Below are 23,314 nucleotides of genomic sequence, written 5' to 3'. Positions count from 1 at the left end.
AATGAGCTGAGCCTGCAAATGATCCCCAGCACTGGGGATTAGCGCACATAAAGGGGAGCTGCGCTGAGGCGGCCGATTGCTCCCCCAGCCTGGCATGGACACAAGCTGGGGGAGCAGTGATGCACAGTGGCCTTGTGGCCCCAGCAGCCCTGGCTCTGCCCGTGTCATCACTGCTGCTGCTCCGGGCAGCACGAGCCGTGGGGTCCCCAGCCCACACAGGCAGCTGCACCATCTCCCAAAGCACTGCTGGCATCAACAGGGCTGGGTCTGCCCAAGGGACCTGGTGACACCATGGGATCTTACAGGGGACGCCTTCAGAAGAGAGAAGGATGATGGCAGCCAGGTGTGCCCTTCTGCTGCTGTGTTGCATGGTGCTCCTGCAGGTGGTCGGTGAGTTCTGGGGGAATGCTCCCGGCTCGGGGTGGGGGCGTATGGCTGAATCCTTGTCCCTGCATCCCCCCCTCTGCCAGGAGCCCGGTACCTGCTGAACTGCCCCAAGGGCTGGTCCTACTACAAGCTGAACTGCTTCAGGTATTTCCGCCAGCGCCGCACCTGGGAGGAGGCAGAGGTAAAGGTGCTCAGGGTGTGCAGCCAGCTGCCCCCAGCTCTGGGTGTGCCGGGGTCCCGCAATGCCCCGCATCTCCCTGCAGGCACAGTGCCAGAGCAGCTACTCTGGAGCCCACCTGGCCTGGGTGGAGGAGCCCAAGGAAGCAGCCACGCTGAGCCGGGTCATCATGTACTACCAGCGCACACAGCCCGTCTGGCTGGGCCTGCACTACCTGCGGCAGGTGAGAGGCGGGGGGGCACCAATGGGGCTGGGGGCAGCGGGGCTGTGCTCCTGATCCCGTGTCCTGCTCAGAGCCGGGACTGGCGCTGGACCCACGGGGAGAAGTACGATGACCTCCCAACTCTTCCTGGGAATGGTGCCCGAGGAGGAAGCTGTGCCCTGCTGACCCGGAGCAGCAGTGAGTGCCTACAGCCCCACGTGCTTCCTTTTCCTATGGGACCCCTCTGGGCAGATGGGACCTGGGAGCTACTGACCCTGTGGTCCATCTCTCCCATAGGTTTCACTGTGTGGTCCAGTGCCGACTGTGAACAACAGCACCACTTCATCTGCAAGTTCACGCCCTCGCAATGAGCAGGGCCCCATGCCCTCACGCTCCTCTCGCCCCACCTCCATGCTCGTCCCTCTATCTCTCAAAAATACATCTATAAACAGAGAAGCATGTGAGCACAGTGTGTGTCCTGTGCAAAGTCCCCTGCTGCTCTGCCCACTGCCAGTGGATGTGGAGACTTGTGGGGAGAGGAGGGTTTGGGGACAGTCCCCAGGAGCTGCAGGCCTAAAGCAGGCATGGAGGGACGGTGGTGCGTGGCGAGGGGTCCCTGCATTGGAGACCTGGGAGATGGGAGTGGTTCCCATGCGCCCACAGCTCTGAGGGGCTGTGTTGACAACAGCATCGGGGCCAAAGGTCCCTCCTTGTGTCATCGCAGCACGGCTCCATGCATCACGTGTCTGTTTGCTCTGCTGTTTTGGAGATGGCTGTGCCTCCACCCAGCTCTTGTTTGTGCCCCGGAGCAGCCACATGTGGAGAATGACATGTCCCAGGTGGCACGGGTGGCACCGGGTACCCCCTGCCCTCTGCTGGGGGGTCACACAGCATGGTGACGGTGGGCTCTGCTGCCACCACCACCCCACAGCTCAGCGCTGAGCCATCACCTGGTGGCACTGAGCCCACCTCAATGCTCAGCCCTGGCTCCGTGCATCCCCAAATGCCAGGGCACCAGCCGCAGCCATCTCTCCGGTTGTGCCCTCCAAACCCAGCGCTTGCTGCACTGTCCCTGTCGTGTTGGCTGCTGCTCGCTGACCTTTGAGCACCAGTGCCCAGTGTGCTGATAAGGGCTGGGGGGGGCTGCAGTTGATAAAAGCTGCACAGCAAGCCAGTCCCTCTGTCTGTCCCTCTGTCCATCCATCTGGGACGAAGATGCTGCGTTTGGTCAGCCGTGCCGCGCGGTGCTGGGGGGCGAGGCGGGGACCGGCATGGGTACAGCCTGCAGCCATGCAGGAGGCATGGTGAGCAATCAGCTGTGGGGTGGGACAAAGCCTGGGGGGGCAGCTGTCAGGTGGAGGCTTTCTGGGGAACAGTGGGGCACTGTGGGGGTGGGGTGCAAGTGCTTGTGGGGCCCAGACAGTCTCAGCGGTGCCCAGCACAGGACCGCCGCCGCTCCTTCTGCCTCACAGCTTCTCCAGCACTGCGGCGTTGTCCAGCACGGGCACGTGGCCCAGGGACGTGGGCATCCTGGCACTGGAGGTGTACTTCCCTGCACAGTATGTGGAGCAGTCTGAGCTGGAGCGCTATGATGGTGTGGAGGCCGGCAAGTACACGCGGGGCCTGGGCCAGCAGCAGATGGGCTTCTGCGCCGCCCACGAGGACATCAACTCGCTGTGCCTGACGGTGGTGCAGAGGCTGGTGGAGCGAGGGAAGCTCTCCTGGGATTCCATCGGCCGCCTGGAGGTGGGCACCGAGACCGTCATCGACAAGTCCAAGGCCGTCAAGACCGTCCTCATGGAGCTCTTCCGCGAGTCGGGCAACACTGACGTGGAGGGCATTGACACCACCAACGCCTGCTATGGCGGCACGGCCTCGCTCTTCAACGCGGCCTCCTGGGTCGAGTCCAGCGCCTGGGACGGTGGGCATGGGGCTGGGGGGTGCCTGAGTTGTGGGGTGGGTACAGTGGGGTGGGGGAATGATAGTCCCCTACTGACATCCCACCACTTTTCTTTCTCACCCACGTAGGCCGAGGTATGGGGATGGGAATGTGGGTGGTGGGCTGTACTGGGACCACGGGGTGGATGGGGATGTCCCACCCACTGTCGTCCCCGCTGTCTCCTCGCAGGGCGCTATGCCGTGGTGGTGTGTGGGGACATTGCCGTCTATGCCACGGGGAACGCGCGGCCCACAGGAGGTGCCGGTGCCATTGCTATGCTGGTGGGACCCAACGCCCCTCTGGTGCTGGAGAGAGGTCAGTGCTCCATGGGGATCTGGCTGGCCATGCCACTGTGGGCACCATGGATTGCCCTAGGCCAAAGGTGGGGTTGTCTAGTACCCACAAGCAGATAGATCCTCAGCACACAGCTCTCCCCTGTGTCCCCAGGCTTGCGGGGAACACACATGGAGCATGCCTATGACTTCTACAAGCCCGACCTGTCTTCAGAATACCCAGTGGTGGATGGTCCCCTCTCCATCCAGTGCTACCTGCGGGCCCTGGACCGCTGCTACGCCGTGTACCGCAGGAAGGCAGAGAGCCAGTGGCATCAGGGTGAGAGGTGACGCTGCGGTACTTGGGTGGCCCCACATCCCACCCCACAGTGACTGATGTTCCTGCTCTGCCTTCCAGCCGGCGTCAAGCGGCCTTTCACCCTCGACGACTTCAAGTTCATCATCTTCCACACGCCCTTCTGCAAGCTGGTGCAGAAGTCAGTGGGGCGGCTGCTGCTCAACGACTTCCTGGCAGCCCCCAGCCCTGACACGGCTGCTGGGCTCTACAAGGGGCTGCAGCCATTCCAGTGGGTGCCCTCTGGTGTGCTGGGGATACCTCTGCTCACCTCCCACACGTGCCTACAGCCCACCTCTCTCCATGCAGCGGCCTGAAACTGGAGGACACCTACACGAGCAAGGAGGTGGAGAAGGCCTTCCAGACGGCCAGCCAGGAGATCTTCAACCAGAAGACCAAGCCCTCCCTGCTGCTCTCCTCCCGCAATGGCAACATGTACACGCCGTCCATGTATGGCTGCCTGGCCTCGCTCCTGGCTCAGTGAGTCCTCAGTGCTGGCAGCAGGGGGTCGCCATTTTGGGGGGGGGGGGACACGCCATTTTGAGGGGTGGTCATTTTGAGGTTGCCACCATTTTGAGGGACATTCTTTTCGGAGTTGCCGTCTAATGGGGATGGGGCTCCATTTTGATGGTCACCATTTGAGGTATCGATATGTTGGTGGGATGTTGTTGTGGAGGAAGCCATTTTGGGAATGGCCCGGCTTTCACTGCACTCAGCCCGGTGCTGTCCCCCAGCCAGCGTTTCCATGCCGCCTTGCTGGAGCGCATAAAGCCCTTCTGTCAGTGCTGTGGGATGAAAACCCCCTTTTCATGCCCAGAGAATGGCCATCCCCCACTGCTGGCTGGGAAGGAGCCATGGGAACAGCCAGGCACGAGGGCGATGTGTCTGCTGTGTCCGTCAGCCCGTCCTTGAGCCACTCGTTGCCCTGCACAGGGCAGTGGTGCCTGGTACAGCCCTGGGACATGGTGGGGGCAGAGACCAGCCCAGGCCCTGCTGTGCCGAACTGTTCCCTGCTTGCTGTTCCCTGCAGCACAGCCTCCCTTATCTCCTCCTGTGGTGGTTGCAATTTGATCTGGCCCAGCATGCCTGGGCCCTCCTGGCTGAGCTCTATATCTCCCCTAACTCCTCACCCCAAATGGCTACAGGTGCTCGGCTCGGGACCTGGCCGGCTCCAGGATCGGTGCCTTCTCCTATGGCTCAGGGCTGGCTGCCAGCATGTTCTCCCTCCGTGTCTCACAGGATTCTTCCCCAGGTGAGTCCCACACCATGGGGACCGAGAGCCGAGAGGGTTCGGGTGGGTGGTGTCTCACCCTCGGTCTCCCCACACCAGGCTCCCCCCTGGACAAGCTGCTCTCCAGCCTGGCTGATCTGCCTGCCCGCCTGGACGCCCGCAAGCGCGTGGCCCCACAGGACTTTGCCGACATCATGAAGCAGCGCGAGGAGACCCATCACCTGGGTGAGCAGGGCTGGGGGAACACCACACTGCTGGGGTCCGACTGACCCACTGAGCCTCATATGCCCTCTCCATACAGCCAACCACACTCCGCACGGCTCCCAGGAAGACCTGTTCCCCGGCACCTGGTATTTGGAGCGGGTGGATGACAAGTACCGCCGGCAGTACACCAGGAAGCCCATGTAGGGCACGGAGCGGGGCAGCCATTGTGGGGACATGCAGGCACAGGGGTGAATGCAGCCATCCGGGTCCTGGAGCAAGCAGTGTTTTCTGCGAAAACACAGGCAGCGTGGGGAATAAAGCACGGATGCAAGGACAAGGGCCCCAGGTCTGGCTCCCTATTGCAAAGCAGCCAACATTACCCAGTGCTGTGTATCCCCCTCCTTCCCCTAAACCCATCCTGAATCACCGCCGTGCCGGGTGGGATTTATCCCTGTACACCACATGTGCCCAAGCACAATGGCACATATACCCAGGATGGGTGCATGCCCAGTGCTTTGGATCCAACACAGGTGGCAAGACACAATTGCCAGGGGAAAGCTTCCATGGGTGGAAGTGGGGTGACTTGGGCATGCAGGAGGCTCAGCCCATCTTGGAGCACTGCCTGGGCTGTGACCAGAGGGGACTTCAGCAGGGCAGCAGAGCCTGAGAGACCTTTGCACCCTTGAGCAAACAGTGCTAGAGGGTGATGGGGGCGGCACTGGGGATGGAGCCAGGAGGGACAGAGTCTGCAGGAAAAGGTTTGGAGTTGGGTATGAGGGACGTCACCGGGAAGGGTTTAGGGATGGGTAGGAAGGACACCACAAGGCAGGGATGCATGGACGAGGCACAGCATGCTCATCCTGGATGCTTTATTGAGCACGATGCTCCCCCAAATGCTGAGGGCTCCAGGTTCATCCAGGTGGGGGGGGACTACAGGTGGAGCTGGAAGACTTCTGCGGTGCATGGCTTCAGGCCAGCGAGATCAGACAGCGGGGCCGAGAGCCCAGCTACGCTCCACTGCTCCCCCACCACTGCACTGGAGCTGTGGTAGGACTGGAGCTGGATCCCTGCTTTCCCCAGCAGCCCTGGGCAGGAGGAAAAGGGTCAGGGCTGCAGTCTGTTCCCTGGCACCAGGACCCCACAGCAGTGAGGGATCACGAGTAGCAGGGCTCTGCCTACCCTGAGTCCCCTCCATAATGTCCTTCCTTTCCTTTTCCACAATTGTTTTACTTTGGGTATCAGATCCCCAAGTCCAACCCCAGCCCACCCCCACCATGTCCCTCACTGCCACAGTTCCACCTCCAGGGACAGTGTGACCCCACCACTCCCCTGGGCAGTCTGCACCACTGCGTTTCCAATTCCCCAACCCTACAACCAAACCACCCCTCCTGTCTCTCCACACAACGCCCTGCCAGCATGTTCCCCCTTTTGACCCCAGGCTGGTTGTGGGGACACCCCAGCTGTTCCCTTGCTTGGGGTGACACCAGGAGCTTACCAGCGAGCGTGGGCAGTGTGTTTGTCTCAGATGCTTTGGCTCTGTAGATGAGGACAGGGCCCACCAGTGGTGCCGGCTGCTTGAAGGTAGCCCCGTTGAGCTCCCGCAGCACCGGATTGCTGCCCTGCACTGTCCCTGTCACCCGGTGCGGGGTGCCCTGCAGGGCCACCTGCAGCAAGCCCTCGGGCTCAGGGCTTGTGTCACCATGGGTGGCTGTGACCTGGTGGGGGAAGGTGGCCACTCAGCACCCACATCCTACATGGGATGTCCCTTGAGGGCACGGTGCCCTGTGGGGTTATCTCAAGGAAGGATAGGATGTGGTGGCATTGGGCTGATGTGTGGCACTCTGAGTACCTTCAGGCCGGCCTCCTGGGCCAGCAGCATGGCGTTCACCAGGGTCACCTCCTTCTTTCCTCCAGCCAGCATGCCTGACACCACAGCAGGTGCCAGGTAGCTGCTGGCATCCTTCAGGGGAGCCCCTAGGATCAGTGCTGCAATCAGTTCATGTCCATCTGTATTCCCATAATCCAACCACCTCCTGCCTTCTGACCCAGTGTGTCCCCTTGGGTCCCCATGCTAGAGCACACATGCCCACCTCTCACCTAGGGTGCAGACCTGCACATTGCCCGTCGCTTGCTTGGCCAGGCCGTGCAGCACCATACCCAGCGCCTTGGCCAGGGCAATCCAAGGCTTGGTCTGGGGCGCAAAGGCTTTGCTCAGTGCCTGCCCGTTGACCTGAGAGGAGATGCAGGATGAGCAGTGGGGATCTATCACACATGGGGTCTCTGAGGTGCACCAGGAGACTCACCACGCCGACCAGCCCCTTCCCAGTGGCCATGTCCACTATCTGCATGGCGATCTCCTTGCCACAGCGGCTCTGCGCCTCCCGCGTGCTGGCACCCAGATGTGGGCAGCAGATGACGTTGGGGTGGTCCACCAGGTCTCGGTCTTTCGGGGGCTCCTGCACATGGCCCCAGCCTCAGCCCTGTGCCCATCCTGGGGCCCAATTTGGGTGATGGCCCCATGGGGGACCCCTCTCACCTGTGTGAAGACATCGAGGGCGGCCCCTCCGCACTGCCCTGAGCGCAGTGCCCGCAGCAGCGCTCCTTCATCCACGATGCCACCCCGGGCACAGTTCACCACCTGCACGCCACGGCGGCACTTGGCGAAGGTGCTGTCATTCAACAGCCCTGTGAGGAGCACCATCAAGGACGGGGACACAGGACAGCCCCAGAACACCCCTATACTCTCAGACTGCCCTACCCGTGGTGGAGGGCAGCAGTGGTGTGTGCACCGTGATGAAGTCACAGCGGGGCCAGATCTGCTCCAGTGGGAGCTGCTCTACGCCGAACGCAGCTGAGGTCTCAGGGGTGATGATGGGGTCATAGCCGATGGTCTGGGGCAGAGTGGGGGCTCACAGCTGTGTCCAGCCTGCTCCCTGCCACTGCCCCTTGCCCTGCTGCTCACCTTCATGCCAAAAGCCTGCATCCGTGTGGCCACCTCCCTGCCGATGCGGCCCAGCCCCAGCACACCCAGTGTCTTCCCATTCAGCTCCATGCCCATGTACTGGGGGGTGAGGAGAGTGGTGAGCAAGCAGGGATCCCCCAGTACCCACCCACCCAGGCACTGCTCCTGCCCCATACCTTCTTTCGGTCCCATTTGCCTTCCTTCATGGAGGCAGCTGCCTGTGGGATCTGCCTGCAATAGGGGAGGGCGCAGTCAGCGCAGGGCTGTGGGCTGTGGGCTGGATATCCCACCCTGCACAGCCCTGCACTCACCTGGCCAAGCACAGGATCATGCCGCAGGTGAGCTCTGCAGCACTGAGGCTGTTCCCGGTGGGTGTGCTGGGGACAGGGAGCGGGGTCACCGTGTGACCTCCCCGTAGGGATGGAGACCCACAGGGAGGCCAGGCTCTGTGCTGACCCCCCAGCCCCATGCCAGCAGGATGCCTCCTTTCTGGCTGCGGGTCCCACTCTTACTTCATCACCAGCACTCCCTTCCTGGTGGCTGCCTCCACGTCCACATTGTCAACGCCGGTGCCAGCTCTGCCCACCACCTGCAGCCTGCCTGCCACCTCCAGCACGTCGGCGCTGACTTTGGTGGCCGAGCGGACAATGAGCCCATCACAGTCCTGCAGGGACAGACACCACACGTTGATCGGGGCTGGGCCGTGGGGATGGCAGGCAGGGTGGGTGGTGGGGTGGGAAGAACCGGGGGCCTGGAGCTGGGATCAGCAGCGTGAAAGCAACCAGGATTCTTGCATCAGACACAGGAGGCGGGGACATGACCCGCTGGGCGAGGGGGCTTCCAGCCTCCCACCGTCCTGCAACGTCCTTCCATGTCCCCACCGTGTGCTTGCTCTGTCTGGGACAGAGAGCTACGGTGCCCACATGGTGCCCACCTGTGCCCACCCGCTGCCACCAGCCCAGGGCTCCGAGCTGCACGCAGACCCCGGTTTGCTCACCCGGATCTCCTGCAGCAGCTCCTCTTTGCTCAGCCCGGGCTTCTCCAGCACCTGGATGCCCCCGGCCCGCAGGATGTCCCTGCAGCAGGGGTCCAGGCTGTCGCTGATCAGCACTTTCTGCAGCTTGGCAAAGGCCATCGCTCGGTGTGGGGCTGTTGGGGCTGTCAGGGGTCCGTGCCCGCTGCCTTTCCGCACAGCTCCGGCCAAAGAGGTTGCTGCGTGCTGCCCTCCGCACTAAATGGGCCGCCGGCGGGGCATGTTTTGCGGGCTGCTCTCTTGTCTCATTGGATACCATTTCCATAATCCCACCTCTTTCCCACCTCTTTTCCCTCCTCTCCCCATCGCCGCTGGGTGGCTGCGAGCCCAGGATCCCAGCCCCCCTAAGCCCCCCGAGCCCCTCACCCTCAGCTGCTGTGATGACGGAGTAGGGAGGACCCGACAGGGCCCCCAAAAGCATGGAGCACCCCCACAACCCACGTACCTCCCACCCCACTGCCGTGCCTCAGTTTCCCCATCACAGGGAGGTGGTGGCAAAGCACTGCACTGCCCCAGCACTGCGCCCACCATTGAGCAATGCCCCGATAAGCGCTGGGGGCACGGGGCCAGCCCCGCCGGCAGCTCCCAATTGCATGGGGTGCACGGGAGCCACCCAGCAAACGCCCTCCATGGGGTGGGAGCCAGGTGGCTGCAGAGGTGACCGCATGGGGAAAGCGCTGGCCCTGGAGGGGACAACATGGCAACGTGGCACAGGAGAGGAACAGAGAGTGTCCCCTTTGTCGTGGAGACAACACCTCCCGATGCGGCCAGCACAGGGCACACTCACTGCAGGCTGTGTGCACCCCGGCACCCTGTGCACCCCACCGCAGCTGCAGCCAGGGAACAACCGTGACGCCAAAGGGAGGAAAGTCCGGGGCAGCTGGCATGGGGAGAGAGGTGGGGTCAAGGCTGGGGTTGGAGACATTCTGCAGCAGGGCCCCATACAGCCTCGTGGAGGGGCTGCAGACCCATTGCAGGGCACGGTTTCCCCACACACGGTATATGTTGGGGGTATTCAGGGCAAGATGTGTGGACACGGGCCTTGGCACAGCTCCATGCCTGGCCCTGGCCCCTATTAACCATTAAGGCTGAGCTCAAGGCTCTTGCCAAGCCTGGGACAGCACCAGCCGGGTGTCACTTTCTGGTGGCTCCCAAACCATGTGTCCCCCCTGCGTGTGTGGGGACAAGCAGGGGACGCCCCGTGCAGCAGGTGGGGGCCCTTTGCCGTGCCCAGCCCCCGCAGACCCTGTCCCATGCGGTCACTCGAGGCCATGTGTGACCAAGGCACCTTCGCAGTGCATTGTGTGCAGCATTCCCAAGCAGTTGGTGCCCTCTCCTGGGGAGCAGAGCAGGAGTTACACCCAGCAGCCCTTGCAGGGATGTGGGGACCTGGATGAAGGTGCAGACTGGTGTGCACCCATGGTCATATGGAGAGACCCGAACACAGTCCCCATGTCCTATGAACAGCCCCTCAGAGTGGTGGGCACCTCTAATGTGGCACTTGGTGACATAGGTGGCAACTGGACTATGATCTGGATGGGGTCTGGGGGCTACAGGGTGTTGGTACCCCCACCGCCAAATCCCACTGCTGCAGTCCCAGGTGGGCTCTGCATGGAGGCACAGAGGAGGCAGTTGCCCTGGGTGTGGGATAGAGGAGAGCAATGGGGGTTTCCCGCATAGGGAGGACACTGGGACGGTGGGGAGAGGGTGGGGGTGGTACAAGGAAGGGAATTAGGGGCGCCTCTGGGGGTCCTTGGGTCGGGATAGGAGTAGTAGAGAAGGGGCAAAGGTGCTTTGAGGGCGGGAGGGCGGGTTGCTGCTGGCGGGGGCACCTGGAGACGGAGGCCGTTGAAGGAGGGAGGGAGGGATGGAGCGGGAGGGAAGGATGGAGGCAGGGACGAGGAAGAGGAGGCGGAGGAGGAGGGATGCAGCGGCGGGCGGAGCCGCCCGGTGCCGCAGAGCCGCCTCCCCGGCATACGCTGGGGCGGCCCGGCATTGCCTGCGGAGCCCCCCGGTGCCCCCGGTGCGGTGGGGCCCGGCGCGGTGCAACCCGAAGACGGACGGGAGGATGCGGGTCCCGCGGAGGAGGTGAGCGGCGGTGCGGGAGGCACGCGGGGGGGTGCGTGGGTGATGCGGGTCCGGGACACGCGCGGGGCCGCGAGTGGAGGATCTCGGGGCCGAGATGCTGTTTGTTGCCCCGGGGCTGCGTGCTGCCGGCACTGCGCTGTCAGAAGTCCACCACGGCGGGGCTGAGCAGGCTGCCTTGGGGACGCACGGTGCCAGGGCAAGCCGTGGGGAACAGCGGGTGCTCTGCCACGCGATGGGACGTGGCCGTCCGGCGCTGCGGGGCCGAGCTGGGGCTGACCCCGGCACGCAGGGCGGGGGTTGCTGGTGGGCCTGCAGGAAGACCGAGGCTAGGGAGCTGGTGCGAGAGTGGAGCTGGCCCCATCTCCCCCGGCTCTTGCATCCTCCCTGCTCTTCCATCTCGTGCCCGTCCCCAAATGCAGCCTCAGTCCGTGTCTGCTCCGCACCAGGAGCCGTCCCGCCCAGCAGTCTGGGTACCGCCGACCCCGCTCCCCCCGTCCCACCACGCTCAATGGGCGCCTTGTGCTGGGCCGTGACCGCAGGCGGATGGCTGCGCTCAGCCACAGGCACACGCAGCACCGGCCCCACCTCCCACGGTGGCCTCGCTGAGACATCCCTGCCACGAGGCAGCGGGCAGAGCTGTGCCACGCTCCGCATCCCGGCCCCACCTGGCCTTGCCGGGTGCGCACGTTGGGCTGTGGGCGGCCGTCCACCCATTTTCCATCTGCCCGCCCGTGGGAGCTGACCCAGCAGCAGGAGGTGAGTCCCCGGTTCGTTGCATTGGTGGGCACCTGGGGGATGCTCCCCATGGGGTCACGGCCTCTACCCTCCACCCTCACCCTGGTGACACTGCAGGGCCGGTCTCGGTGTCAGGATGTCTGTGGTGGCCCCAAGCTGTTGCTCAGTGCTGTGAGTCAGTGGGTGATGTGAGTCAGGGCCGTGTGGCACCCCTCGTGCCAGCGGGTCTGCAGAGCCATGGGGCACACTCGTGTCTTGTTGTCACCCACATGTGCCATGCTGCTGGGTTCTGCACCTCGCTGGGTATGGTGTCTGTTTGGGCACAGTGCATGTCCATTGGACACCAGGCTTTTGGGTATGCGGCATCTTTGTTTGCTGTGTTTCTGGGTACTGTGTCTCTTTGGCCTTCGGTATTTTGCTTTTCTGGGTATTGTGTCTTTGGATATTGAGGCTCTGGACCCTGTGCTGCCTTGGGTATGGTGTGTCTTGGTGTGCCTTGACTCTGGCCACTGTGTCTCCTGGAGTGTTTCACCTCCAAATTCTTGCCTTCTCTGCTATTGTGTCTCCAAATATCATGCCTCTGTGGACAACATATTGCTTTTGGGCCCTGGGTCTCCTCAGGTGTCATGCTTCTGGTATCATGCTTCCTCAGATATTGTGGCTCTGGCCACCATGCCTTTGGGTATGGTGGGCTTTGGGCACCGTGCCTTACCCCCTCAGTTCAGTGCACTTGACTGTCCCCTCCTACAAGGGCTGTGGCACCACGTGGCTGTTGCCAGGCTAAGGGCAGAGCACTGAGCCCATGGGGTCCCACAGCCTTCTGGGGAGGTCCACCAAAAACCTTTGGGCTCAGAAACAAACAACAAAAACAACAACAAAAAAAAAAACCAAACCCATCCAGATTATTTTGTTTTAAGGAAAAAAGAAAAAAAAAAAAAAAAAAAAAAAAAGAAAGAAAAAAATCTGTTTTCTTTTTCTCCCAATCCTGAAATGACTCACGCTTCCCTGCTGAAAATAAACCTGACGGCGGCTGCTGTTACCAGCGGGTGAGCTGCAGTCAGGCAGGCAGCGGGGGCACGCTGTGCCTGGGGCTGCTGGGGGGGGGGGCTGTGAGCAGCGGGGGAGCAGCTGTCCCTAAGCACCCAGCACGGCCCCCCCGGCCCTCCTCCCCAACCCCCATGGAGTACACAGAGGGGGGTTATTGGGGGGCTCAGGTGGCCTTGCTGCCTGCTGGGGGGGATCAGGGCTGCTAATGGGGCTAAAGTGCTCCCAAGTGAGCACTGCCATCTGCACGAACCCCTGGGCGCTGTCAGTGGACGTGTCCCACCGGTGGGCATGCATGTTGCCCCCGTGCACACCCATGCTTTGATGTGACATTAGGTTTGATCAGATCTCCACCTCTCCAAAGCTGTTGTGCCGCGCAGCAAATGGATGAAATTGCCCCCTTAAGGACCCCTGTGTAACATGGGGGTGCGCTCCTCTCCGCAGGGACCCCAGCCACGGTGACATCCCCACAGTCAGCCCCACGGCAGGAAGGGACACCACGTCCCACGGGGACACCCCAATGGAAGGGCTGTGGGGTGACTGCGATGAAGACCCTGAACCAGGGGGGACTCTGCACCCCCCACCTGCTCAGCCCCATCCCAGCCCCATGGTGCAAACGTGTCCCCTGAGGGACCCAGAGGAGGGTCCCCTCACCCAGACGCAGACCCTGCGGGACTTCGAGAAGGTGACCGCTGCTGGGGCCGGGGGGTGCTCGCGGGACGCGTCTGTTGGCCCCAGGAGGGGATGGGACTGCTGGTACCGTCCCCGTGGGGCACCGCGCTCCCCCTCACCGCCCTCCTGACTGACGTCCGGGGGGCCACCCGGGGCTCGGGTTTCACCACTTGTCTGTCCCCACAAATAGCACCGGGAGGGGAAAAAATAGGAAAGGGGCCTTGGCGAGGGTACCTGTCCCAGAGCTGCGGGCGGGCAGGGAGCCGTGGGCTCGGTGCCGCCATGTGAGGGGTGCCGGGATGCCCCCCCCATGGAGCACCAGCCATGGCTAACGGGTACCGCACGCTGTCCCAGCACCTCAACGACCTCAAGAAGGAGAACTTCAGCCTCAAACTCCGCATTTACTTTCTGGAGGAGCGTGTACAGCAGAAAGGAGAGGGCAGCCTGGACGATGTCTACCGGCGGGTGAGCGTGCCTGTGGGGATGGGGCAGGTGCTGCTGGATGGGATATCCCTCCAGTGCTGTCCCTTTGATGGGGATGGGTCACGCAGCTGTCAGTATGGGTCAGAGATCCCAGCAAGCAGTGGAGCTTGCCTTTTGCTGCCTTTGACCAGAGCAGGGAAATGGGATGGCAAGGACAGAATCTGCCCTGCTGGTGGTGGAGACCCCTGTGCCCTCTTACATGATGGACACCCCACTCCTGTGCCTCATCATGCGGGTTTCACCCCATGTCTGTGCACCGTTACATGGGGGGACAACCCATGTCTGTGCCCTGAAATGAGGGACACCCCAAAATGGGGCTATATCAGCAGCATGGAGCCAGCATGATTAAACAACCTGGCTGCTGCAACAGCTGTCCTGGGTGGGTGGACCCCTGCTAATAATGGGTGTTCCCAGCTTGGTATGGAGACAAAAAGCACCCAGCACCCTGCTGTGGGGCAAAGGGCATGCCCCCCCCCCTCCCCCCCACTGCCTTCAGTGGGCACAGGGAGTGGTGTGGGGGCTGGGTGTGTTATAGGGCTTTCAGATGTGTGTGAATAGTGCCAGCTCTGTCCCTCTTGCCCTGCAGAACATTGAGCTGAAGGTGGAGGTGGAGAGCCTGAAGCGGGAGCTGCAGGAGAAGCAGCAGGCACTGGACAAAACCTGGTGAGCACCGGAATGGGCACGGGGGGGGGTGCCTGGTGGGGTTCTGCTTACAGACCTGACACTGGCCAAAAATAAAGGGCAGCACCTGTCTGCTGGGGGAGGGTGAGCGCCCTGGGCGGCTGGGTCCTGCTGTGCATGCTGTGGTGCAGTGCCATGCCACGTGACACTGTGCCATGCTGTGTCACACTGTGCCATGCCATGATGCTGTGTCACACTGTGCCATGCCGTGCCTGGCAGGGTGGCCGCAGAGAACCAGACAAGCCGCAGCCAGGCCGCTCTCCGGCAGCACTATGAGGAGCAGCAGCGGGAGTCAGAGCATGTCTATGAGCTGCTGGAGAACAAGATCCAGCTCCTGCAGGAGGTGAGCAGCTGGCTGCGGTGGGGTCGGGGGAAGTGGGGCTACCCGGGACTCAATGATGCGTGCTGTGCAGGAGGCCAGGCTGGCCCGCAGCGAGGCAGAGCAGGCCACCGCGCTGGCCAAGGCGGAGGCACAGCGGTGCCAGGAGCTGGTGAACAAGCTGAAAGAGGCGGCGAGGACGAGGGGGGACGGCGGGAGTGGAGATGGCTGCGACGCCGCGGCACAGAGGTGGGTGTGTGCTGGGCGCTGTCCCGGGAGGCTCGGCGCTGCCACCCCAGGGCTGAGCATCAACCATCGCCGTTCTGTGCACGCAGGAGGATGGAGGAGCCGGGCCACGTGGAGGAGATGCTGCCAGCTGAGAGGGGTGACCTGCAGCAGCGGGACGAGGCTGCGGCGGGGCAGGTGGGTGCAGCGCTGGGGGCCGCGGCCCCCACAGCCGCCATCGGCTGCCTATAGAGTGGCCCATCTGCCCTATAGTGGCCCAGGTGACAGCGCGTGAGCCACCCGCACGTGGTCCTCTGTGGGACCGGGACAGGCCGCGGGGCCCCGTCCTGCACTGCCGCCCGTGTGCTGCACTGCCGCCCGTGTGCTGCACTGCCGCCCGTGTGCTGCACTGCCGCCCGTGTGCTGCACTGCCGCCCGTGCGCTGCACTGCCGCCCGTGTGCCGAGAGCAGCACCGCGCTGCGCCGCGCCCCCAACAGCGCGTCCAAAGAGAGCGCTGCGCATGCGCGCCCTCGGGGCGGAAGGACTACAAATCCCGGTGGGCGCCGCGGCTACCGCGTACGCGCTGAGCTGTCGCCCGCCGCCATCTTGAAATCTGAGCCAGAAGCCGAGCGCCGCCGTGGCAGCAGCATCCTCGGGGGGAGGCGGAGCGGAGGAGCCGGGGGCAGGGGGGGCAGCCCGGGGTGAGGGGCGGCCCCGGGGTCGGAGGGCCGCGAGGAGAGAGCGGGTACCCCCAGGGTGGGGGCTGTGAGGAGAACGGGGGCTGTGAGGAGAGGGGCGGCCTCAGGGCTGGGGGCTGTGAGGAGAGGAGCCGCCCCGCTGCGGTGGGGCCGAGGCGTGGAGGAGGCTGTGAGGGGCGGCGGGGTTCTGTAGCGTCGGGAGTCCCCGGGAGCCCCAGTGTGTGACCCTCTGAAGGGGGCTGTGCTGTGGGGTTGGGGGGGGGTGGTGCCCGGGGGGATGCGCTGAGAGTGGTACAGGCCTTGGGGAGCTCCTCGAGAAGCCCCAGCGGGAGGGTGAGGAGCTGTCAGGAGGGAGGATGAAGGAAACCTGCCGGATCTGCGCTCGAGAGCTGTGCGGCAACCAGCGGCGATGGATCTTCCACACGGCGGCCAAGCTCAACCTCCAGGTGCTGCTGTCCCACGTCCTGGGCAGGGAGCTGTGCCGCGATGGCAGAGGCGAGTTCGCGTGCAGCAAGTGTGCCTTCATGCTGGACCGCATCTACAGGTTCGACACAGTCATCGCGCGCATCGAGGCCCTCTCCATCGAGCGCCTGCAGAAGCTGCTGCTGGAGAAAGACCGCCTCAAGTTCTGCATTGCGAGCATGTACCGCAGGAACAACGAAGAGCCCGGCGCGGATGAGAGAGCCGGGGATGGGACTGTGGACCTTTCTAACCTGCCCGACGCGCGGTACGCTGCCCTCCTTCAGGAGGACTTTGCTTATTCCGGGTACGAATACTGGACGGATCAAGATGAGCACATCCTGGAGCCTCACAGCTGCCATGCTTCAGAGGGAGCCGCCAGCCGTCCACGGCGATGCCGGGGCTGTGCCGCACTGCGTGTGGCTGATGCTGATTATGAAGCGATTTGCAAAGTGCCACGAAAGGTGGCCAGGAGCATCTCCTGCGGGCTGTCCAGCCGATGGTCAGTGAGCATGGGCAATGAGGAGTCATCTGTATGTGACCCAGCGGAGTCTGCTGGCGCCAGAGGGCCTGTGGATGGGGAGAGCATGGAGGAGGGCACGCCTGCATCCTCTGTTGAGTCCCTGGACACAACAGTGGAGGCCAGCGCTCCGCAGCAGAAGGATGAAGATGTGGATAAGGGAGTGAAGGGGAACGGGAAATGCGATGATTTTGCAGAGGACCGCATGACCCCCAGCTCATCACTGAGTGGGAACAGGCTGGAGCTGGCCCTCAGCTTGATCAAGGGGTTAGACTACAAACCCATCCAGAGCCCACGAGGCAGCAGGCTGCCTATTCCTGTGAAGTCCAGTTTGCCTCCCCCCAAGCTCAGCCGTGACTTGGCAGATGGAAGTGCTTCTGCTGGCTTAGCGTATGCTGGTTCTGGTTTCCTGAATGCAGACAGAAAATCCTTTTCCAGAGCTCCCTTGGGTCTTCCCTTGGAGATTCCTGAACTACAAGAGCTGTGGGACGACCTCTGTGAGGATTATATGCCACTGCGGGTACAGGTAGAGGTCATTGTGCAGCCGTTCGATTGAGCGGCGTCTCTGCTGCCCGGCCCTTGGGACAATTAGGCATTCTTCTGTGTTGAGATAACGCAGATAGCCACGTGTAGCTGAGCCAAGGGCTAAGAATAGGCAGCTCAGTCCTTTTTAGGTGTGCTCTCTCCCCTGTCGTTCTCCTGTCATCTGTTTTCTCTTTGTGTTCTGGGAAATGAAGCTCCTCTCCCTGAGTGCAGCGTGCTAGCAAGCTCTAAGCTCCTTGCAAGCTTTCACATTTTCTGCTGAGAAAATGGCAGTTTTACTTCAGCTTTCTCTTTAAGAAGCTGGTTTGACTTTTACCCACAACCGAAGGGAAAGTTTTAAGCTTCTGGGCATGTGTTTTCCAGTAAACGTGTTTTCTTTGTGTGCTGGTAATGGTGGATGTCAGGAGGCTGCCTGTCACGCTGCCACCATCGCCCTGCTCTGCAGATCAGGTCTCAGACTGGCTGAGCGTGCTGCTCTGTGCAGGGAGCTGTGGCACGTGCCCCGAGGAAAAGGTGTTTTCCTTGCAGGTGGATTTGTGCCAGGGAATGACTTCAGGGTTGGTATTCCAGATAATTGGTTTATTTTCTGATCCTTTAGAGAGATTCATCTGTTAATGGCAGGCGTTGCAAAAAGGCAGTGAATGCTCCTGTTAGCTGTGTAGGTGGTGGTCCTCATGCTGCTCTGGATTGGCTCTGTTCTGGCTTTTATGAAATCGTCATTAGGGTGCAGTCAAAAAGCTGAACTTGTAACTCCTTCACCACTTTCTGTAATGAATAGAAGGCCCCACTCAGCTTCAATTCAGGAATATCCATGTCAGGCTAATTGCATTCACATTAGCAGCCTTAGTGCTGCCTAATTCTCTCGGTAGCCTCAGGGATTAGGAAGAAGCTTGTTTATTACTATGGCAACCGATGCTGTGCTCAATTATGCTTCTTATTCTGTGGGTGCTGCTTACTGCCCCATCTGCTCAGGCGTTTTCCTGAGCTTTGTGCTTTTCCCATAAAGCTCTGCTCAAGGAATTGCTGGGGAGGGATGTAGGACACTCAAAACTAATCCGCCTCACAAAAGCGTTGCCCTTGCAGCCAGTGGTGAATGAAGATGTGAAGCAGGGTGTAGGCACTGCTCCTACGTGCTGTGTTGCTGACTGCTCATTTTCACAGCTAAGGGTATATTTACAGAATAAAAACAGGCTCTGTCTGAGCAGAATGTAGCACACTCAGCGTGATGTGGCTTATATGCGTGTGGGGTTTTTCATCCTCCTCTTGCAAAGGGTTTGGGGAGCTTCTGTGGGGCTCCAGCCCCTGCCCCCTGATGTCCCTGCAAGGAATTCTCCCTGCTAGTTGTTTTCCTACCCATTTAGTGCTATGACCTCATTCAAGCAGCACCTGGCTTGAGTACAGGGTGTGGCATAAGGGAACAGCACTTCTATTTTTTGATTTTTATTTTTTTATAGTATCACACTTCCCTTATTGCTTTGCGAAAATACAGTCCTACTTTACATTTATTGCTGCAATCTGGTGGCCTGGGCACGTAATCCCTTAGATAACCATTCTCTTGGGCATTTTTCTTTAAACCAACAATGCTTCTCCTTCACCACCGCAGCTCCAAGGAGATGCCATTGAGCCAAGCCTTCATCAGGCACACTCACGAGCCACACTTCATCATGCTGCCTATCTATGGTGCTGTGTCGGCAGCCAGGGAAGCATTGTGCCCTCACAGCCAGTCTTTTATCCGCTGTTTGGTGCAGATGTGTGGCTTAGACAGTGCAGGGATTATTGCTCTTGTTTTCTATACAAGTGCTTTGTTTCAGTTAGTGTGTGCTGACGTTGCTGGAGCTGTGCTGAAGAGAGGGCACTGAGGAATGGTTTGCAATTAAAATATCGATTTAGGGATCAAAACCAACCCAACACTGCATCTGACAAGAGGCAGCTGCAGTGAGGGAGGAGGAAATTGTGGGGAAGGGGAAGTAGAGGAGAAAGTATGCCGTTCCCATCCTCAGTGTGTGGGTATGTCTCATGGGTGAAATCTCAGCTGGGGCACTGAATTTGCTGTGGCTTGTGGGGCTGAAGGGAATTGCAGCACTGGAGCATGGGGAGGTGTGAGGAAGGGCTCCATGAGGCACAAATGGAGGAGTTCAGAGCAGGGGGTGACTGCCTGCTCCTGGCAGGAGGGTAATCGAGGGGGAGGATGGAAGGTTGAGGGCAAAGTCTGGCAGAACATAGGAAGGAGTTCAGCTCAGTGCTGGCTTTGTTCATCTGAAGCTGCTAGCAGGGCATGCAGCAGGTTTCAGGGTTGTTGCTTGGGTGTGGGGAGCAGATCTGTCATCAGCCTGCAGTTAGAGACAGACAAGCTGCTGGATTCACAGTAAGGGAGTGAGGAGTGACAGGCAGCTTCAGCAGAGCCTTGGGCAGTGGGGAACCTCTGCCAAGTCAGGCAGAGGGCAGTTAGGTGCCAGCCACCACCCAGGGGAAGGCAGATGTGAGCATCGTGGTTTTTTGGAGACACAAAAGCCCCGAGGGGCATGTTTGAGCCCACACTGCAAGGTCTGTGAGGGCTGCCAAATGGAAGAGAAGCCAGTGCAAGGTTTCAACTGTTTCTTTCTCTCTCTCTCTTTTTTTTTTTTTCCTTCTTTTTCCCCCCAGAATCTGCAAGATGAACATCAAAAGGCAGCGACAGGTGATTCTGCATCGAGGGACCGCACAGCCAACATGTGTGCTACGGAACCACAGGGCAAAATCCAGCAAGTTGAAGCTACCAACCAGGTATTCATTTGCAAACAGCAAATTCAGTGCCTAAAGAGTCTGTTATAGTTAGTATTGAAGACTGCCCCTGGGCCTCTCCAGAGGCAGACACCTGCAACTTCCCTCCAGCCAAGAGTGTGTGAGCTGGCCTGGGGATCTGAATGCTGCTGTCTGTAGCTTGAATTCAAAGCATTTGCTTTATTTATTTTTTTTCCCCCTCCCAGCTCTGCTGTGTAAATTTCTCATATTTTATTTTTGCAAATCATGATTTTGAAGGTACTTTTTGCTTGCCTGGTGAGCCTTGTGAGAGCTGGTGAAGCAGAGATACAACAGGGCTATTTCCCTGACTCTTGGATTTGCACAAGTTGAGCCTGGTGCATGAAAGAAGGACACCTGCCTTTCTAGACAGCTGCTGCCTTCTTTGTTGTTGTTTTTGCAAGCTTTATGGGAAATCATTGCAGAGGACTGTCCCATCTTCACTTAGCTTTTGAGGCTATAAGTTGATTTACTAGGAAAGCTGAACTGTCTTAAAGCAGGTCAAATTTAACGTGTTGCAAAGGGTTGATGTTCTTGATGCTCTTGAACTCTAAGGTAAATTATATCCACTGGGAAAACAGAGGGATTAAATGGGAGAAAACAAGCAAAAGCAACAATAAAACCATTGGAACACAATCTTTATTTGTAATCTGAGGTCATCTGTAAGCTCTTGGATATGCTGAGTCCACAGAGGTTGACGGAGAAATAGAACAGGCACAAGGCTCAGTAAATGCAGGTGAAGTGTTCAAACAGCGTAGGGGGAGTGTCTCTTTGAGAAGAGATAACATGACAGGTGTGTAAACTAATGAATAACAAGAGATCATGTGGCTGCACCAGCTTCTGGTGAAACTGAGGCTTGGTTCAGTTCCAAAGCAGATGCATATCGACTAAGAATGGCAACAGGCAGCATGTTTAGAAATGCTAATAAGTAGTTGTTTAACAGTTAGCACTGCTCTTATATGTCTTGGTGAAAGCAGAGAACTGTCCTAAAACTATTAGAGATAATGTTACTCTCTTTAGGTTAAAAAAAGTCTAAGGCAGAAGTGTCTCAGGTTGTAAATCAAGGACTGGAGCTAGTGAGAAGCTCCCCTCTGTAGCCATGCTGTTGGCATGCCGGCACTCCTTAGATTCCTTTGTTCTGAAGCCAGAACTTGAGGCTAAATAATCCAGTGGGCAGCTCAAATGTGCAGTCACCTCTGCCAGCAGACCAGCAGCTGCTGCATCAGTACCTGGGTGATGGAATGAGGCAGCAAGTGAGGCTGAAGGATGGTAAAGGTGCAGCTGTGGAGTTCTGGGGGGCATCAGAAGCAGAATAAACTGTTTTTAGGATGTGTAGATTCTCTGTGTGTGGTGGGTTGTTGTTGTTTTTCCTGTTGTTGTTCAGACCTGCTGTAAGTGTTTGAGCTGAAGTAGCTCTTCCCTCCTAAGGGAACATGCATGCTAGGAATTGGGTAGGGTCCTGGGCGGTCTGAGTGAGTCCCACGGTACGTGGGAGGCAGCATGATGTGTGAACCCAAACATGGAACCTCCACCCTGCACGTGCTGGTTGCATTGGAGGGACTAAAAGCACTGGAAAAGTCTTGTTGAGGAAAGGATTTGTTTACTTGCTGTTCTCCACCCAGCATAAACAGTGCTTACAGGCTTTGGAAAGTGGCTTGTTTGTCTCGATCTGGTGAATAGCTGAGCTGTATGGACTTGAGTTAATGGTGTTTTATATATAGCATTAGACCAACATCTTTTTGCATTCAGTTATTACAGGAAAAGCTGAATGAACTGAATTTTGAATTAAAATCTGCACGAGAAACATCGCAGAGACAAGATCATACAATTCAGAGTCTGAATGAGGCCCTGAAGAGCAAGGAGAGTGAGGTAACAGTATAGGCGGGGTGGGTTGGTGCTCACTGGAAGCATGCTAGCTGCGTAGGCAGTGACTGAAAATAAATGCTTAAGCCATTTCTGTGCATCCTGAATCTCATTAAATTAGTTCTCATTAAATTAGTGAAGCTCTTAATGTTGTGTGGCACCGATGTATCATAATCCATGCTGGAGGCTTGGAATGGAAGGGTTTATGCTTGCCTTGCCAATGATTATGCTTTCCATCCTTTGACTTGCAGACAGAAGAGCTGTATCATGTCATTGAAGGGCAGAATGAGACGATGGCCAAGCTGCAGGACATGTTACACAGAAGCCAGCTGGGGCAGTTGCAGGTACATCCTGGGAAAGCCTGAAATACATCAGGTTTAGTGCTGCAGGGATTTTGGTTTTTAAATCCCTCTTGCGAAGTGATTCTTCAGTTTCTCTGTTTTTCTCTCTCGTCAGATATCAGAGAGCACACCTTCCTCCCAGGAGCAGCAAGTGGCACTGCTTGATCTTCAGAACACACTTTTCTGCACACAGCTGGAAGTGCAGAAACTGAAAAGAGCTCAGCGCCAGAAAGAGCATCAGCTGGTTGAAGCCAAGAGGGCTGCCCAGCTCCTAGAGAGCACGGTACATGAGGAAGAGCAGCAGAAAGAGGCAACCTGGAAACACAACCAGGTATGGCACACACCTAGTCTGGAGGTCTCCTTAGTTGTAAGAGCTCAGAAACAGTAGTGTAGTCAATACTTTGCTCTCATTCATTACTTCTGCCTACACCAGTGTGGACACACTTGACTAACTCTGTCTTGAATATGGCATGGAGAATTTTTAGCCTCCTTGGCTTCCTCTCTGGGGAATCCTATGGATGTGATTAAAAATGTTTGATGGCAGGTACTCTTCTAGCTGTTACAAATGTCCTGTCTCTTTTTTTGCAGTGTTACAAAGTTAACATCTGCTGTTGTGGGAGGTTAGCTGTTACTGACTGTAAAGCTCTGCTTGTGGCTAGAGTAAAGCATTTAGATGAATGGATTTCCTGGGAAGGGAAATAAATTCCAACCTAACTGTGTATTTTGAGATGTGAAATCTGAAGTATTAAAGAGCAGTTTTGACTGCTCTCATGGCAGTCCTTGTCGTTCTCGGTTCCTTCAGATTCCGCTACTCTTCACAGCTCTGTTTGGGGCTGAATGCCAAGGTGTATGCTTTTCCTTCACAGGAGCTGCGTGCTGTGGTACAGCAGCTGCAGGCAGAGCTGCAGGAAAAGGCTCAGCAGATCCAGACTGTGGAGTGGGAGAAGTGCCGTGAGCTGCAGGCCCAAGAACAGAGAGTTCAGTGTTTGAGTCAGCACCTGGCTCGCAAAGAACAGCTTCTGCAGGTGAGATGCAGAAAGACTCGGACTGAGCATAACTAGCCAGGGCCCCTTCTCCTTTGGTATCTGGAGATGCAGAATT

The 23,314-nt window shown here is 58.9% G+C and overlaps 4 protein-coding genes across 9 annotated transcripts in view; 3 read left to right on the top strand and 1 right to left on the bottom strand.

Moving 5' to 3' along the window:
• The first annotated feature begins 310 nt into the window (after positions 1 to 310).
• Positions 311 to 1,138, top strand: REG4 (regenerating family member 4). The gene is made up of 5 exons (XM_072343672.1): positions 311 to 390; positions 471 to 568; positions 651 to 788; positions 860 to 965; positions 1,065 to 1,138. The coding sequence occupies exons 1-5, from the start codon at positions 330 to 332 to the stop codon at positions 1,136 to 1,138; spliced, it is 477 nt and encodes a 158-aa protein (XP_072199773.1). The 5' UTR covers positions 311 to 329.
• Positions 1,139 to 1,982: 844 nt separating this feature from the next.
• HMGCS2 (3-hydroxy-3-methylglutaryl-CoA synthase 2) lies at positions 1,983 to 5,020 on the top strand. Of its 2 annotated transcripts, none has more exons than XM_072343436.1 (9): positions 1,983 to 2,071; positions 2,249 to 2,688; positions 2,896 to 3,021; positions 3,154 to 3,318; positions 3,397 to 3,565; positions 3,643 to 3,813; positions 4,479 to 4,585; positions 4,664 to 4,789; positions 4,866 to 5,020. In XM_072343436.1, the coding sequence occupies exons 1-9, from the start codon at positions 1,983 to 1,985 to the stop codon at positions 4,970 to 4,972; spliced, it is 1,500 nt and encodes a 499-aa protein (XP_072199537.1). In that variant the 3' UTR covers positions 4,973 to 5,020. The 2 variants fall into 2 exon arrangements, with proteins under 2 accessions (XP_072199537.1, XP_072199536.1); XM_072343435.1 differs by having other exon boundaries at positions 2,240 to 2,688.
• Positions 5,021 to 5,598: 578 nt separating this feature from the next.
• Positions 5,599 to 8,973, bottom strand: PHGDH (phosphoglycerate dehydrogenase). The gene is made up of 12 exons (XM_072343015.1): positions 8,728 to 8,973; positions 8,243 to 8,394; positions 8,042 to 8,107; positions 7,907 to 7,961; positions 7,731 to 7,829; positions 7,527 to 7,659; positions 7,305 to 7,453; positions 7,072 to 7,224; positions 6,866 to 6,998; positions 6,618 to 6,742; positions 6,264 to 6,483; positions 5,599 to 5,853 (listed from the first exon to the last, which is right to left on the bottom strand). The coding sequence occupies exons 1-12, from the start codon at positions 8,863 to 8,865 to the stop codon at positions 5,699 to 5,701; spliced, it is 1,578 nt and encodes a 525-aa protein (XP_072199116.1). The 5' UTR covers positions 8,866 to 8,973; the 3' UTR covers positions 5,599 to 5,698.
• A 1,725-nt stretch (positions 8,974 to 10,698) lies between these two features.
• The window catches only part of PDE4DIP (phosphodiesterase 4D interacting protein), a 29,596-nt gene continuing 16,980 nt past the window's right edge, over positions 10,699 to 23,314 (top strand). For 3 of the 5 annotated variants that reach the window (XM_072342733.1, XM_072342732.1, XM_072342734.1), the window contains exons 1-12: positions 10,699 to 10,851; positions 13,075 to 13,315; positions 13,657 to 13,767; positions 14,372 to 14,448; positions 14,686 to 14,809; positions 14,880 to 15,034; positions 15,121 to 15,208; positions 19,875 to 19,994; positions 21,759 to 21,878; positions 22,124 to 22,216; positions 22,329 to 22,544; positions 23,080 to 23,238. In XM_072342733.1, coding sequence (XP_072198834.1) covers positions 10,832 to 10,851; positions 13,075 to 13,315; positions 13,657 to 13,767; positions 14,372 to 14,448; positions 14,686 to 14,809; positions 14,880 to 15,034; positions 15,121 to 15,208; positions 19,875 to 19,994; positions 21,759 to 21,878; positions 22,124 to 22,216; positions 22,329 to 22,544; positions 23,080 to 23,238 — 1,524 coding nt within the window. In that variant the 5' untranslated portion in view covers positions 10,699 to 10,831. Of the gene's footprint in view, positions 10,852 to 13,074; positions 13,316 to 13,656; positions 13,768 to 14,371; positions 14,449 to 14,685; positions 14,810 to 14,879; positions 15,035 to 15,120; positions 15,209 to 15,954; positions 17,215 to 19,874; positions 19,995 to 21,758; positions 21,879 to 22,123; positions 22,217 to 22,328; positions 22,545 to 23,079; positions 23,239 to 23,314 lie in introns of those variants that run through there. The other 2 variants (XM_072342731.1, XM_072342730.1) reach the window with 1 other exon arrangement.

Source organism: Excalfactoria chinensis, chromosome 8, assembly GCF_039878825.1.
Source record: "Excalfactoria chinensis isolate bCotChi1 chromosome 8, bCotChi1.hap2, whole genome shotgun sequence".
Classification (NCBI taxonomy): Eukaryota; Metazoa; Chordata; class Aves; order Galliformes; family Phasianidae; genus Excalfactoria; species Excalfactoria chinensis.
This window is presented reverse-complemented; position numbering and strand designations above follow the sequence as displayed.

Excerpts from the sequence above, each read along its gene's own strand:
- PHGDH (XM_072343015.1), bottom strand. The coding sequence starts at position 8,865 with ATGGCCTTTGCCAAGCTGCAGAAAGTGCTGATCAGCGACAGCCTGGAC. Across the intron at positions 7,454-7,526 it reads ACTGCTGCCCTCCACCACGG|GGCTGTTGAATGACAGCACC; the intron begins GTAGGGCAGTCT and ends TGCTCCTCACAG. Across the intron at positions 6,484-6,617 it reads CCCAGGAGGCCGGCCTGAAG|GTCACAGCCACCCATGGTGA; the intron begins GTACTCAGAGTG and ends TTCCCCCACCAG.
- REG4 (XM_072343672.1), top strand. The coding sequence starts at position 330 with ATGATGGCAGCCAGGTGTGCCCTTCTGCTGCTGTGTTGCATGGTGCTC. Across the intron at positions 391-470 it reads GGTGCTCCTGCAGGTGGTCG|GAGCCCGGTACCTGCTGAAC; the intron begins GTGAGTTCTGGG and ends CCCCTCTGCCAG. Across the intron at positions 789-859 it reads GCCTGCACTACCTGCGGCAG|AGCCGGGACTGGCGCTGGAC; the intron begins GTGAGAGGCGGG and ends TGTCCTGCTCAG.
- HMGCS2 (XM_072343435.1), top strand. The coding sequence starts at position 1,983 with ATGCTGCGTTTGGTCAGCCGTGCCGCGCGGTGCTGGGGGGCGAGGCGG. Across the intron at positions 2,689-2,895 it reads CGAGTCCAGCGCCTGGGACG|GGCGCTATGCCGTGGTGGTG; the intron begins GTGGGCATGGGG and ends GTCTCCTCGCAG. Across the intron at positions 3,814-4,478 it reads CTGGCCTCGCTCCTGGCTCA|GTGCTCGGCTCGGGACCTGG; the intron begins GTGAGTCCTCAG and ends AAATGGCTACAG.